Source organism: Amblyraja radiata, chromosome 6 (assembly GCF_010909765.2).
Source record: "Amblyraja radiata isolate CabotCenter1 chromosome 6, sAmbRad1.1.pri, whole genome shotgun sequence".
NCBI classification, from domain to species: Eukaryota; Metazoa; Chordata; class Chondrichthyes; order Rajiformes; family Rajidae; genus Amblyraja; species Amblyraja radiata.
The window spans coordinates 91,719,280-91,732,558 of NC_045961.1; the positions used below are offsets into that span (position 1 = coordinate 91,719,280).

Below are 13,279 nucleotides of genomic sequence, written 5' to 3' on the forward strand. Positions count from 1 at the left end.
GCAATACTCCAGGTGTGGTCTCACCAAGACCCTGTACTAGAGGGCATAGCTTTAAGGTAAGAGGTACAAAGTTTAAAGGGGATGTGCAAGGCCAAATTATTTTTGTGCATAGGTTTGTGTGTGCATGGAACGCGCTGCCAGGGGTGGTGGTGGGGGTAGATATGATATTGGCATTTATGGGACTTTTGGATAGGTATGTAGATATGCAGGGAATGGAGGGATATCGTTTATGTGGAGGCAGATAAGAGTGGGTCATGGCATCATGCTCGGCACATACATTGTGGGCCAAAGGGCCTGTTCCTGTTCTGTACAGTTCTATGTTCTTTGGTAGAGGAACTCAGTAGGTCAGGCAGTATATTTGATGGGAATGAACAGGCGATGTTTCTGGTCAGAATGTTTTTTCAGATTGATTGATTAGGAGGAAGATAGTTGGAGAAGAGAGGTGGAAATGGGACAAAGACAGTCAAGTGATAGGTGGAAGGTACACAAAAATGCTGGAGAAACTCAGCGGGTACAGCAGCATCTATGGAGCGAAGGAAATAGGCAACGTTTCGGGCAAAGTGATAGGTGGATACAGGTGAGGGTGGTGGGGTGTTTGGTAGATGAGTGGACACTAAATAAAGGAAAGATGTTTCCATGGGCAGATAGTGGTGCATTTCAGGCACCTACCAACCTCTATGTAAAACACAAACGTGCTCCACACGTCTCCTTTAAACTTTGTCCCTCTCATCTTAAATGTATAGAAACATAGAACATAGGTGCAGGAGTAGGCTATTCGGCCAATCATCCAACTCAGTATCCCGTACCTGCCTTCTCTCCATACCCCCTGATCCCTTTAGCCACAAGGGCCACATCTAACTCCCTCTTAAATATAGCCAATGAACTGGTCTCAACTACCTTCTGTGGCAGAGAGTTCCAGAGATTCACCACTCTCTGTGTCTTCTTCTTTTGTGTGGCGTGCACAGCCTAAGGTTGTTGGACAACTTGTTCTATTTGATCTTCCGTTTGTGCACGTCGAGTTAATTGCATTAGTCGAAACAGGGCGGACCACGTGAAGGTTGCAATCTTCCACCCCACTCTCTCTCTCTCTCTGTGTGAAAAATGTTTATCTCATCTCGGTCCTAAATGATTTCCCCTCTATCCTTAAGCTGTGACCCCTTGTCCTGGACTTCCCCAACATCGGGAACAATCTTCCTGCATCTAGCCTGTCCAACCCCTTAAGAATTTTGTACGTTTCTATAAGATCCCCCCTCAATCTCCTAAATTCAAACGAGTACAAGCCGAGTCTACCCAGTCTTTCCTCATATGAAAGTCCTGACATCCCAGGAATCTAGTCTCTAGTCCATGACGTTCCTACCATAGGAACAAGATTCTGTCTACCCTTCGATCCAAATATACATGGATTTAAGCCCTTCGTAGCATTGGAGCTTTTGCAACGTAATGATAACATTGCTCATTGTTGGATCAGCTCTCTTTCTTGCTTTTGGCAGTTTCAAGTGAGAAATCGCAAAGTTTTCTTTGATTAAGTATTATTATGGTTTGTAAATCCTGCAAATTCAAATGAAAGTAAACACTGTCAACAGATGGCCAAAATGTTTCATAGAACCTAGAGCATGCTAATACTTGGCAGCTAGTTTTCAGATCTTGGGATGATTGATTATCAACCCATCTCACACCTCTAAACTGCAACACTGCTGCCCCTTGGGGTGAAAACCCTCATGAATGCAATTTTCAGCTCAGCTTTTTGAATTGGCCACACAGTGTGTCTTTGGTAGACAGCAGGTGACGGCACACAAATGCAAATTGTCATCCAACGCTTTTAGCTGTGCACCAGCTGGAATGAATGACTGGGGGAGCACAGCAGGTGTGTCGTATGATTCCTTCTGGGAGCCAGATCAGCAAATCATTGCAACTTGATGAGGGTTCAAAAATCATCTGTAATCTAAATGACTCTGGACGGAGCATACTTTGAACTAATTTTAACTCCCTCCATAACGATTCACCTGTGATTAGCTAAAAAAGCAATATGTTAATCATGCACTTTCCTTATCTAAATAGGCTAGAGCACTTCCCTTCAAAGCTAATGCCCCTTGCCATCAAAGTCACCATCCGTGCATCCATAACTGGGTCCCTCAGAGAGATGCGCGATGTTGTTACCAACCTTGAATCCACAGGCTTTATTTCATTCACTTCAGACCATGGGTTGCAATGGAAATGAGGAAATGAAAAGCAAGATGAAAGAGTAAAAATGATAAGAGGAATGGAGAAAGAGGTAATAATGAAAGATTTATAGCTTACTACAGTACATTGCACATGACAATGTGGTTTGTGACCCGCTGGAACCAATCTAGTCAACAGAGATGAGCGATAGAAGCTGGCAGCTTCCTGGGCCATGTGGCTTGGGTCCACGATGGCCATTTGCCAACAATCGGCAATACTTTTTCATGTTGAGCGAAAATGATCTTCACCATAGAAACGGGAACAATAGCTTGAACTGAATTTAACACTCATCATTGACTGAGTACCTCATACTGCACGAGCACAGCTTTGTGATCTCCTTCTGAATGGTGTTTTCCAAATTAGGATCACAATTGCTTAATGCAAGGGGATCGCTGTTGCAGAGTCAATCTATGATCGTAAAGTCTGCACTAATGGTAGTACGGATGTAACTGCACTTTCTCCTTAAACAGTTGTTGACACTCTTCGCCCAACTATTAACATTTACAAGATGAGATCATTGCGGAGATTGACCGGATGTTTGATTAGTACGGGTGTCAGGGGTTGTGGGGTCAAGGCAGGAGAATGGAGTTGATAGGGAAAGATAGGTCAGCCATGATTGAATGGCGGAGCAGACTTCATGGGCCGAATGGCAATCTCATAAGGTCATAAGCGATCGGAGCAGAATTAGGCCATTCGGCCCATCAAGTCTACTCCGCCATTCAACAGCGCCTGGACATCCGGTGGCGCTGTTGCTAGCTGCCTCCGCCCACGGTCTGGCTCTCTTTTTATATTTTGTTATGTTTAGAGTGTGTTTTTGTTGTTGTTTTTTTAGGGTTTTTTTCGGTATTTTATGTGGGGGGAAGCGGGTTGGGTAAGGGGGAAACCGTCCTTCAGTCGCTTCCTGGTGAGGATGCGGCTATTATCCGAGTCGCGTCCTCGCCCCCCCCCCCGCGACCTACCAACTGGATTGGCGCGGCCTTTCCTGCCGGGACCGGACCAGAGCATTAGCACTGGAAACATCGTGTAGCGGGCGAAGCCTTCCTGGGATCGCCGCTTTGAGCTCCGGAGTGCTGGGCCGCTGCTCCAACATCGCGGAGCTGTGGGTGTGGAGCACCCAACGCGGGCGGCGCTGACTTTAACATCGCGGAGTCCTGGGACCCTTTGCTGGGGGTCGCCAGCGCGAATCTCCGCCCAACATCGGGAGCTGTGGACATCGGGAGCCGCGGACTCCGGTGGAAGGTGGCCGAAGAGAGGTTCCCGGCGAGAAGGCCTGAACATCGGGCCGCCCGTAGCGGCGACTACGGGGCGCTCGGGAGACCCCGAACACGGGTGAACATTGGGGAATATCAGCGAGGAGTTTGTCTGGACTTTGATTCCTTCCCTCACAGTGGGGAACTTTGGTGCTGCTGTGGGGATGTTTGTGTTGTGGACTACTGTGTTTTGTGTTTTTATTTATTTAATTTTTTTTGTACGACTGTAAGGGAAAAAGAATGTTGTTGTCTCTTCATTGAAGACAATGACAATAAATCAAATCAATCACGGGTGATCTATCTCTCCCTCCTAACCCTATTCTCCTGCCTACACCCCATCACCCCTGACATGGGGTTATGAGGAAAAGTTCTGATCCTAAAATTTATGAACTCTTTTCCTGGGATTATTTGTCTCAATTTTATTTTGTGTTTTTTCTTGCTCATTAGTATTTACATTGTTACATTTTATTAACAAACGGGATAGCAGCAATGTGATTTTTGTAGATTCAAGGGAGCAGATCCAAAGCAAAATACTGCAGATAGAGTCATGGAGCACGGAAACAGGCCCTTCTGCCCATCCTGTCCATGATGCCCCATCCTGTAAACTCATTCCTGCCCTATATTCCTCTAAACCTTTCCTGCCCATGTATTTGCCCAAAGGTTCCCGACCCGAAGCGTCACCTATTCCGTTTCTCCTGAGATGCTGTCTGACCCGCTGAGTTATTCAGCTTTTTGTGTCTATCTTCGGTTTAAACCAGCATCTGCAGTTCCTTCCTACACAAATGTCTTTTAAAAGTTGATATTGTACCTTTGTTACTTCACCTGGCAGCTAATTCCATATCCGCACTACCAGGATACAGGGTGGAAACAGGCCCTTTGGCCCAACTTGCCCACGCAAACCAGCTTGACCTTTCTATGCTAGTCCAACCTGCCTGCGATTGACCCATAACCCTCTAAACCTATCCTATCCTGATACCTGTCCAAATGTATCTTTAGCATTATGATAGTACTTACCTCACCTATCTCCTCCAGTATGATTTGCTGATTAAAAAAAAAGTTATTCTGACATTCCACTTGTATCTTTTACCCCAAAATTTGTATTCCAATTTTGATTACTTATTAGTGAACACATCTTCTCTCTGCATTATGTGCCATCTAAACTATGCACCATCCAATCTAAATTTTCACTTTATTTGATCATCCCATGAAATTAGAATGCGTAACGGATATGCAGGGAATGGAGGGATATGGATCAGGTGCGGGCTGAGGATATTGGTTTACCTTGTGGACTGAACAGCCTGCTCCTGTGGTGTTCATGGTTCTCTGTAGGCTAGGATGGAACTTTAGTGATGAGAAGGTGATGAATTCGGCGGTGTCTTTCAGATGAGACTTTAAACAGGCACCGCTTTAGTGGTCTGAGAAACGACTACTGGAGTTTTCAACAAATCTTTATTCACAAGTTCGTTTGCCAGTATACAGGTTCTTCAGACACGTCTGCCCACAATGGTGGTCAGCGCTGAACTAGCGCGTGCAAGTGAAAACTGCGCGAAACAAGCAGCCCCTCCTGAGTCACGTGACCGCGGCTTCCGAACGCCGGGTTCGATCTCTGCGTACGCCAGCAGGCACCGCAGTTTTTATGACGGAGATAAAGAATGTTATTCTGAGCAAGAGCATATGCAATGTTCATGATGCATTGACCAGCATTTATTCCCTCAAACAATATTACCTGCTTGAATGCTATCTCCAAATGTCTTTTAAATATTGGCGTTGGCATTAAATATCGGTGTGGGCAAGTTGGGCCGAAGGGGCCTATTTCCGCACTGTATGACTGTAAGACTCAATGCTTATTCTCATGTTGCTAGTTTGTGGAACCTTGCTGAACACAAAAATATCTCCTGCAATTCCTACGCAACGGCAGTGACTACAATCCAGATGAGTCCTTGAAGCGGCAGCTTTGAACCACCTACACAAAAAACAAAGCTTGAAAAGGGAGAGAGAGAGAGAGAGAGAGAGAGAGAGAGAGAGAGAGAGAAGACTGTTCTTAGGAGAAATGGACGCCACTTTGTAACGACCACATTTACTATAATCTGCCTGTTCTCAACATGTGTTACCCAAGTGCTTGCAGATATAAATACTTGCCACTTTGCCATTTTAATCAATGAAAGCACAACACCCATAATGTGTTTAAGAAGGAACTGCAGATGCTGGAAAATCGAAGGTACACAAAAATGCTGGAGAAACTCAGCGGGTGCAGCAGCATCTATGGAGCGAAGGAAATAGGCAACGTTTCGGGCCGAAATCCTTCTTCAGTCTGAAGAAGGGTTTTGGCCCGAAACGATGCCTATTTCCTTCGCTCCATAGATGCTGCTGCACACGCATAATGTGTGTGTACTTTAATAAAGAAAAGGAGAGACATGTAATTATAGAGCAGCCCTTTTGGAATTGGCATGACGAGCTTTTGAAGTGACCCTGATATCATAGATGGCTGATTTTACCCCAATTTTATCTTCTGCTGTACTTTGTTCATTGGATTTTGGATCAATTTATCTAGTTTATCTCAGGGTTATGGGTGCAGTGATTGAATTGAAAATCTGCTCCTTTATATGGTTCCTGTGAACTGCTGTTAAGATCAGATTAGTTCTTCTCACCCATGTGATTCTATGAGCCAAGCGACAAAAATGTGGTCTTATTTACTGTATTCCATTAGAACAGGTATGTAGGACTTGTTGTCAAGTATTGAGTGGCCAGGAGAAGTGGTTGAGGCAGGCACAATGACAATATTTAAAAGACACTAGACCAAGTGGGACCCGTTGGGCCCCGTCCCCCAATGCGTGGGGGGAGGCTCGACGTCACACGGGAGGGCTGGTCCCCGAACGTGGCGTCGGCGCTCACCCCGAAGACAGGTGCCCTCCGGAGCCAATCACCCCCATCACCCGCTCGCCCAATGCAATATTCCACCACTCACCCATAGCCCCCAGCGCGGCTATTTCCCCTCATCTCCCAACACTCCCTCCCCCTCCTCTTCACTCTCCCTCTTCTCTCCCCTCACCTCCTCCCCTCCCTCCCTCTACTTTCCCCTACCCTCAGTCACTCCTTCCCACCCTCCATAACCCCTCTCCCCTCCCTACTGACCCATTGGGCCCCTTTCCCCAACACAATATTCCACCACTCACCCGTTTCCCCAACTCAACCCGTTTCCACCACTCACCCGTTCTCCCAACGCAACCGGTTCCCCTGACGCAATCAATCCTTCCCACCTGGGGGGAGGAGGGGGGGCAATTGGCACTTCCCGCAGCCAATGAATAGTCTCGACTTTTGGGTCTGCGTCGGCGCTCCCTTGAGCCAATCGATCCTTCCCACATGGGGGGGTCAAAAATCTCACTCTCTCCTTACTCCTCTTGAAGCTGCTGATCCCATTGTTTCTCTGTCACCTCTCCTTCCCTCTCCTTTTCCCTGCCTTCAGTCACTTCCTCCCTCACCTCTCCCCTTTTCGCACTCCCCCACTAAAGACAATGTTTAAATAACATTTTTTCTCCTCCCACCCCCACTCCGTCAACTCTCATAGCTTGTGTATTGGCAGCGGAGATCCCGTTGTGATGTCATTTTCGGAATCTTCACTGTAGCGTGTGTAAATGAGATCGCATTGTGATTGGACGACTGTGAGATGCCATTGTGACATCAACACTGGAAACTGCCAGAATCGTCTCCCGCTCACAGGCAGTTATTATTTTCAAAGTTGGCTTTTAAAAAAAACTTTAAATATCAATAACTTGTGAAATGTAACATCAAATGTGAAGAAACTTGATACTAACGACCACGGGAAAAAGTTGAGTAAGAGTCTGCAAAAATGTTTGCGCTATTGTGTACCATTATGGTTTAATTTCTTGATCTCACAGGCAGACAGACAGACAGACAGACAAACAAGACAAGACTTTTAATAGTATATAGATAGATTTGGACAGGTACATGGATATGAAAGGTGTGGGTCAAATGCAGTCAAATAGACTGGTCTAGATGGGCATCTTGGTCAGCATCAACGAGTTGGGCCGAAGGGCCTGTTTCTGTGCTGTATGAGTCCCTTTGAGCTTGCATGAAACACTATTCATTTAACGCAGTAGATTTCATCAGGTTACAACAGTTTTTCCTGGTGCAGATCACTGTTTCCTTTCATGTCATTTCTGGGATTGAGTGTGTTGGGGGAGAGAGGGGACGGGACGGGGAGAGTGTTGTAATCCAGGAGCTGTGACGTTAGGTAAGGAGTGGATTTCATTACTTCCAGCTCAGTTAAGATGACCAGCACTGATGCATTGAAGGTGAAGCCAGGGAAAGGAGAAAGGAATAGAAGGAAATGTGACATTTTGCAATGGTCATCGTTAGGAGAGAGACTTGTTAAGAGATCCAGCTTGCAACGCCTGCCTCAGACCTGTAACTCCTCTATATTTGTACAGCATTCTTTCTTACAGCAAAAAACTAACTGCTGGAGGAACTCAGCGGGTCAAGCACCACCCGAGTTCCTCCAGCAGTCCGTTTGTGCTTAAGATTCCAGCATCTGTAGTATTTTATGTTTAGTTTAGTTACAGCGTGGAAACGGGCCCTTTGACCCACCATGTCCGCGCCGACCAGCAATCCCCGTGAACTAACCGCTATCCTACACACTAAGGACAATTTATAATTTTACCAAGCTAATTAACCTACAAACCAATACGTCTTTGGAGTGTGGAAGGAAACCAGAGCACCTGGAGAAAACGCACGCAGGTCATGGGTAGAATGTACAAACTCCACACAGACAGCACCCGCAGTAGGATCGAACCCTGGTCTCTAGTGCTGTAAGGCAGCAACTCTACCGCTGCCCCACCATGCTGCCCTTGCCTCTCCTTGTAGGTGTATTAAGCAGAGCATCCAGAGTAACCATATCGCCTACTAGTCAGTAAAAACGACTTTGGGTCTTATGTGCATTTGCATTCAGTTGATGAGGTTCACTAAATGAGTATGAATTTTAACATTGCCATTATTTGAATTATTCATTGGGTAAACTGATTTCCTTTCTTCCAGAGAAATCTGTTGAAGTCTTGCAAGATGGATCTTGTGAAGAAGGTAGTAATGGTGGGAATGTTAACTCCTTTTTAGTTAATTTCTGGTCAGATTTACAATTAATTTATTTTGGGAATGTTGAAATAAAACAATGTTATAATCAAAAATCACAAATGAAAATGTGCAAAATGACCACTTTGGAGTAAATCGCCGTATAATTTTTTTGTGCTGACCATTTCTTACAATGACACATGTTTCTGCATATGTGAATTCCTGCACACCACTTTGTTACTGTAATCTGTTCTGGCCTCTTCGCACCTCCAATTCCTCTCCCCCCCCCGCCCCCACCCACCCACCTCTATCTTTCAGTCTGAAGAAGGGTTCCGACCCAAAATGTCACCTATTCCTTTTTTCCAGAGATGCTGCCTGACTCAGAGTTAGTTACTCCAGCATTTTAATTCTGTCTTCGTCTTAACCAGTATCTGCGCGTCTTTCCTGCACTATTCCACAAGTCTGACTTATTATTATTGCAAAGCAATGTCAGAAAAATAGATACCATTAATTGATATTGCGGGAGAGAAATTTAGCAATCAGTGATAATGATTATTGCACCCAAATTGAACAAATCCTTCAGGGAGATGAGATTAGACATGACACAAGTTGTTTCCGTAATACAGGAAGGTGATTGTGAAGTGAGATTCTCTGTGAAGTGAGATCATACAGTATACAGCCTCTCCGCTGACTGATGAGCACGCAACAAAAGCTTTTCACTGTACCTCGGTACATGTGACGATAAACTAGACTAAATATTCAAAAGCTGCTCCACGCAAACTGAACGCAAAGCTGTCAACCAAATATCACAATTTAGAAGGAAAACAGCGAGTTAAATTCAGGAAGTTCATAAGATCATGTGACAGGAGCAGATTTAGGCCATTCCGCCCATCAAGTCTCCTCCGCTATTCAATCATGGCTGATCTATCCCACCTTCCTAACCCCATTTTCCCCCATAACCTCTGACGCCCTAGAAAAGTTGCAAGAAAAGTCGCAGTGTTCTCATGTGGAAACAAGGCAGTAACATTGCTGTCATTACAATGACACATGTTTTTAGAAGGATGAGGGGATATCTTACAGAAACATATAAAATTATAAAAGGACTGGACAAGCTAGATGCAGGAAAAATGTTCCCAATGTTGGGCGAGTCCAGAACCAGGGGCCACAGTTAGGGAGGTCATTTAAGATTGAGGTGAGAAAAAACTTTTTCACCCATTGAGTTGTGAATGTATGGAACTCCCCGCCACAGAGGGCAGTGGAGGCCAAGTCACTGGATGGATTTAAGAGAGAGTTAGATAGAGCTCTAGGGGCTAGTGCAGTCAAGGGATATGGGGAGAAGGCAGGCACGGGTTATTGATAGGGGACGATCAGCCATGATCACAATGAATGGCGGTGCTGGCTCGAAGGGCCGAATGGCCTCCTCCTGCACCTATTTTCTATGTTTCTATATTACACCGCTGATTATTTGGGATCAGGCATTTGGGGAAAAGTCTGGGAGGCCATTCAATCATTGGAATGTTGCATCTGGACCTTAAGGCTGATATGGGGACTGGGCGTGGCGATTTGGCGGGATGTGTGGGAGTGGAATTAAACACGCACTATGTACACAAACAAATACACTTTAGTGAGGTTAGTCTAAACTGGGGCTGCCCTGCTAAACCAAAGTCTGCCACCCTCTCTTTAGCACAATTTGGCACATTGATGCAGCGGGAGAGCTATGGCCTCACAGCGCCAGAAACCTGGGTTCGATCCTGACCGCGGGTGCTGCTCTGTAGTTTTTTCACAATCTGCAGGCATTGCCACTTTCATTTCACTGCACATATTATATGTGTATGTGAAAATAAAGTTGACTTGACTTGACTGTCTTTGCAGAGTTTGTATGCTCTCCCTGTGACCACGTGGGTTTTCCCTGGGTGCTTCAGTTTCCTCCCACATTCCAAAGCCGAGCACGTTTGTAGGTTAGTTGGCTTCTGTCGATTGCCCTAATGTGTAGGAGAATGTACAAACTGCACAGATAGCACCCGTAGTCAGGATGGAACCCAGGGCACTGGTGCCACTGTGCTGTGTCCCAAGGTAAACTAATCTCAGCTGACTGCACGTGATCCATATCCCTCCATTCCCTGCCCATCAAGAAGTCTGTTCAATGCAACTAAGGTATCTGCCTCCACCTCTACCCATGGCAGCGCATTCCAGGCACCCACCACGTTCTGTGTGGGGGGGGGGGAAACTTTTCTCGCACATCTCCTGTTACTTTCGGTCACCTCATCTTTAAGCCATGCCCTCTAGTCACACTTGTTTGTGAATTTAATGGAGCAAAATATCCTAAGGTTCCAACAATATTTGACACTGAGTCTCGAGGGAATTTTAAGGCAGATGACCAAAAGCTTGATCAAAGTGGGATGTTTCAAGGAGCACCTGAAAAGAGGAGCAGAGAGGTGGTAAGGGAGAGATAGACATGGGACATTCGGGAAGAGAATTCCAGAGCTCGTTGTCTTGGCAGCTAAACACATAGTTTATAGACAACCACCTAGTTGTCTGTAGTGAAGTCATTGAACGTTACAAAGATCAAGAGGACACAGTTGTGGTCCCAGATTCCTCATGGATTTATCAGGATGGTGGAGGTTCTATCAATAAGCTATATATATATTTTTTGCACAATCCGAAGCATTGCCACTTTTCATTTCACTGCACATCTCGTATGTGTATGTGACGAATAAACCTGACTTGACTTGACTTGACTTGGGGTGAGGCAACAGTGGGATTTGTACCAGTCAACAATTAACATCAAGGTCGCGTTGATCTGGTTGCTAGGTAAACATTCTGATAACACTGACTAATGGTGGGCTTTTGGATTTCAAGTGGTTGGCCAAATGAAGGGGAGTGTGCTACGAGCACCCTGTTTCATTATATTGAAGTATTTATACACACAAGCCAGCCAGCGCTCACCTAATTACTAACTATTGTAGCCATGCTTCTGTTCATGAGAATCCACAGGATGCAGTGAATAGAATCATAGGATCATTCTAGCACTGAAGAGGGCTCCCTGGTCAATTATGTGAGACCTCAGTGGCAATCCTGATGAGGCATTAAAATATTGTTCTAAACTGATGCATATTAGGGACGGAAGTGCCATTTGTCACGATTCGTTTTTTCAAACGAACCTGTAGCATAACCTTTCCATCCGCTGTCGTTACATATGACAATGAAACACTCTTGACAATTAAACGCTCTTGAACTGTCTCAAGATGGAGTGATTCCAGAATAAAACATAATGGAGATTGCCTGATGCCATTTTAAATAGTTTCTGCTGAAATACCAGTTGAACCCGTGGCAGGCGGCACAGTGGCACAGTGGCGCAGCGGTAGAGTTCCTGCCTTACAGACCCGGGTTCGATCCTGACTACGGGTGCTGTCTGTATGGAGTTTGTATCCTCTCCCTGTGACCGCGTGGGCTTTCTCCGGTTTCCTCCCACACTCCACAGACGTACAGGTTTGTAGCTTAATTGGCTTCGATAAAATTGTAAATTGTCCCTAGTGTGTAGGATAGTGTTAGTGTGCCGGGTGATCACTGGTCGGCGCAGACGCACTGGGCCAAAGGGCCTGTTTTCATGCTGTATCTCTAAACTCGAAGGTCGAAACTCAGCCCATTCTAGCCAAAATTCTGTTCAGAAACATGGAACCACCAAACTGGCCGTTAAATATTTAAAAAAGCTGAAGGCATTTTCAAAGACATATGAGCACAACTCTCGGGCAGTAGAATGGCACAGACTGCACAGCTACAGCCTCTCAGCTCCAGCAACCCGTGTTCAGTCCTGACCTCTATGCGGCCTGCATGCGTGGAGTTTGCACGTACTCCTTGTGACCACATGGGTTCCTCAGGGTTCCTCCGTTCTCTCCCACGTCTCAAAGACGCTTGGGTTGAAATGGTTAATTGGCTGCTGTAAATTCCCACTGATTTATACGAGAATATGGCGACTGGGACCAATTAGTGGAGGAATTGGAACAGCTCGGAATAGCGGAGTCAGGGGATATGGGGATAAGGCAGGAATGGGGTACTGATTGGGGATGATCAGCCATGATCACATTGAATGGCGGTGCTGGCTCGAAGGGCCGAATGGCCTACTCCTGCACCTATTGTCTATTGTCTATTGCTTGGCACAGCATCTCATATTTCGCTTGGGCAGCTTACAGCCAGTGGTATGAATATTGATTTCTCTAACATCAGGTAGCATCGGCATTCCCTCTCTCTCCATCCCTTCCCCCACCCAAGTCGCCCTAGTTTCTCGTTTTCACCCAACAAACAGCTAACAATAGCCTGTTTCCTTTATCATCATTACTTTTTTGCATAACATTAATTCATTGTTCTTTATCTCGCTACATCATCGTCTATATATATACTCTCTTTTCCCTTATCCCAAACCAGTCTGAAGAAGGGTCTCGACCCGAAACGTCACCCATTCCTTCTCTCCAGAGATGCTGCCTGTCCCGCTGAGTTACTCCAGCATTTTGTGTCTGTCTTCAGCATTGGACATGATGAGCTCCTTCTATGGCATAAGAAAATATGGCCTCCTTCTATGGCATAAGAAAATATGAAAGGATATGTTAAATTATCAACAAACCTTTCAAACGTAGCTCATAGAGAGATAGAACACTGTCATGATATTGAACATGGGCATGAAAAGGCATAAGACCAACTCCTACTACTGAATCTTATGTTTTGGTGTTTTT

At 45.5% G+C, this 13,279-nt stretch overlaps 1 protein-coding gene across 6 annotated transcripts in view; it reads left to right on the plus strand.

Annotated features, from left to right (window-relative positions):
• Positions 1-13,279, plus strand: part of cracdl (CRACD like) — a 196,454-nt gene that overhangs the window by 169,299 nt on the left and 13,876 nt on the right. For 4 of the 6 annotated variants that reach the window (XM_033023218.1, XM_033023219.1, XM_033023222.1 and 1 more), the window contains one exon: positions 8,523-8,564. The exons of the other annotated variants lie outside the window; for them this stretch is intronic. In XM_033023218.1, the coding sequence (XP_032879109.1) occupies positions 8,523-8,564 (42 nt within the window). The remainder of the gene's footprint in view (positions 1-8,522; positions 8,565-13,279) is intronic. 6 annotated transcript variants of the gene reach the window in all.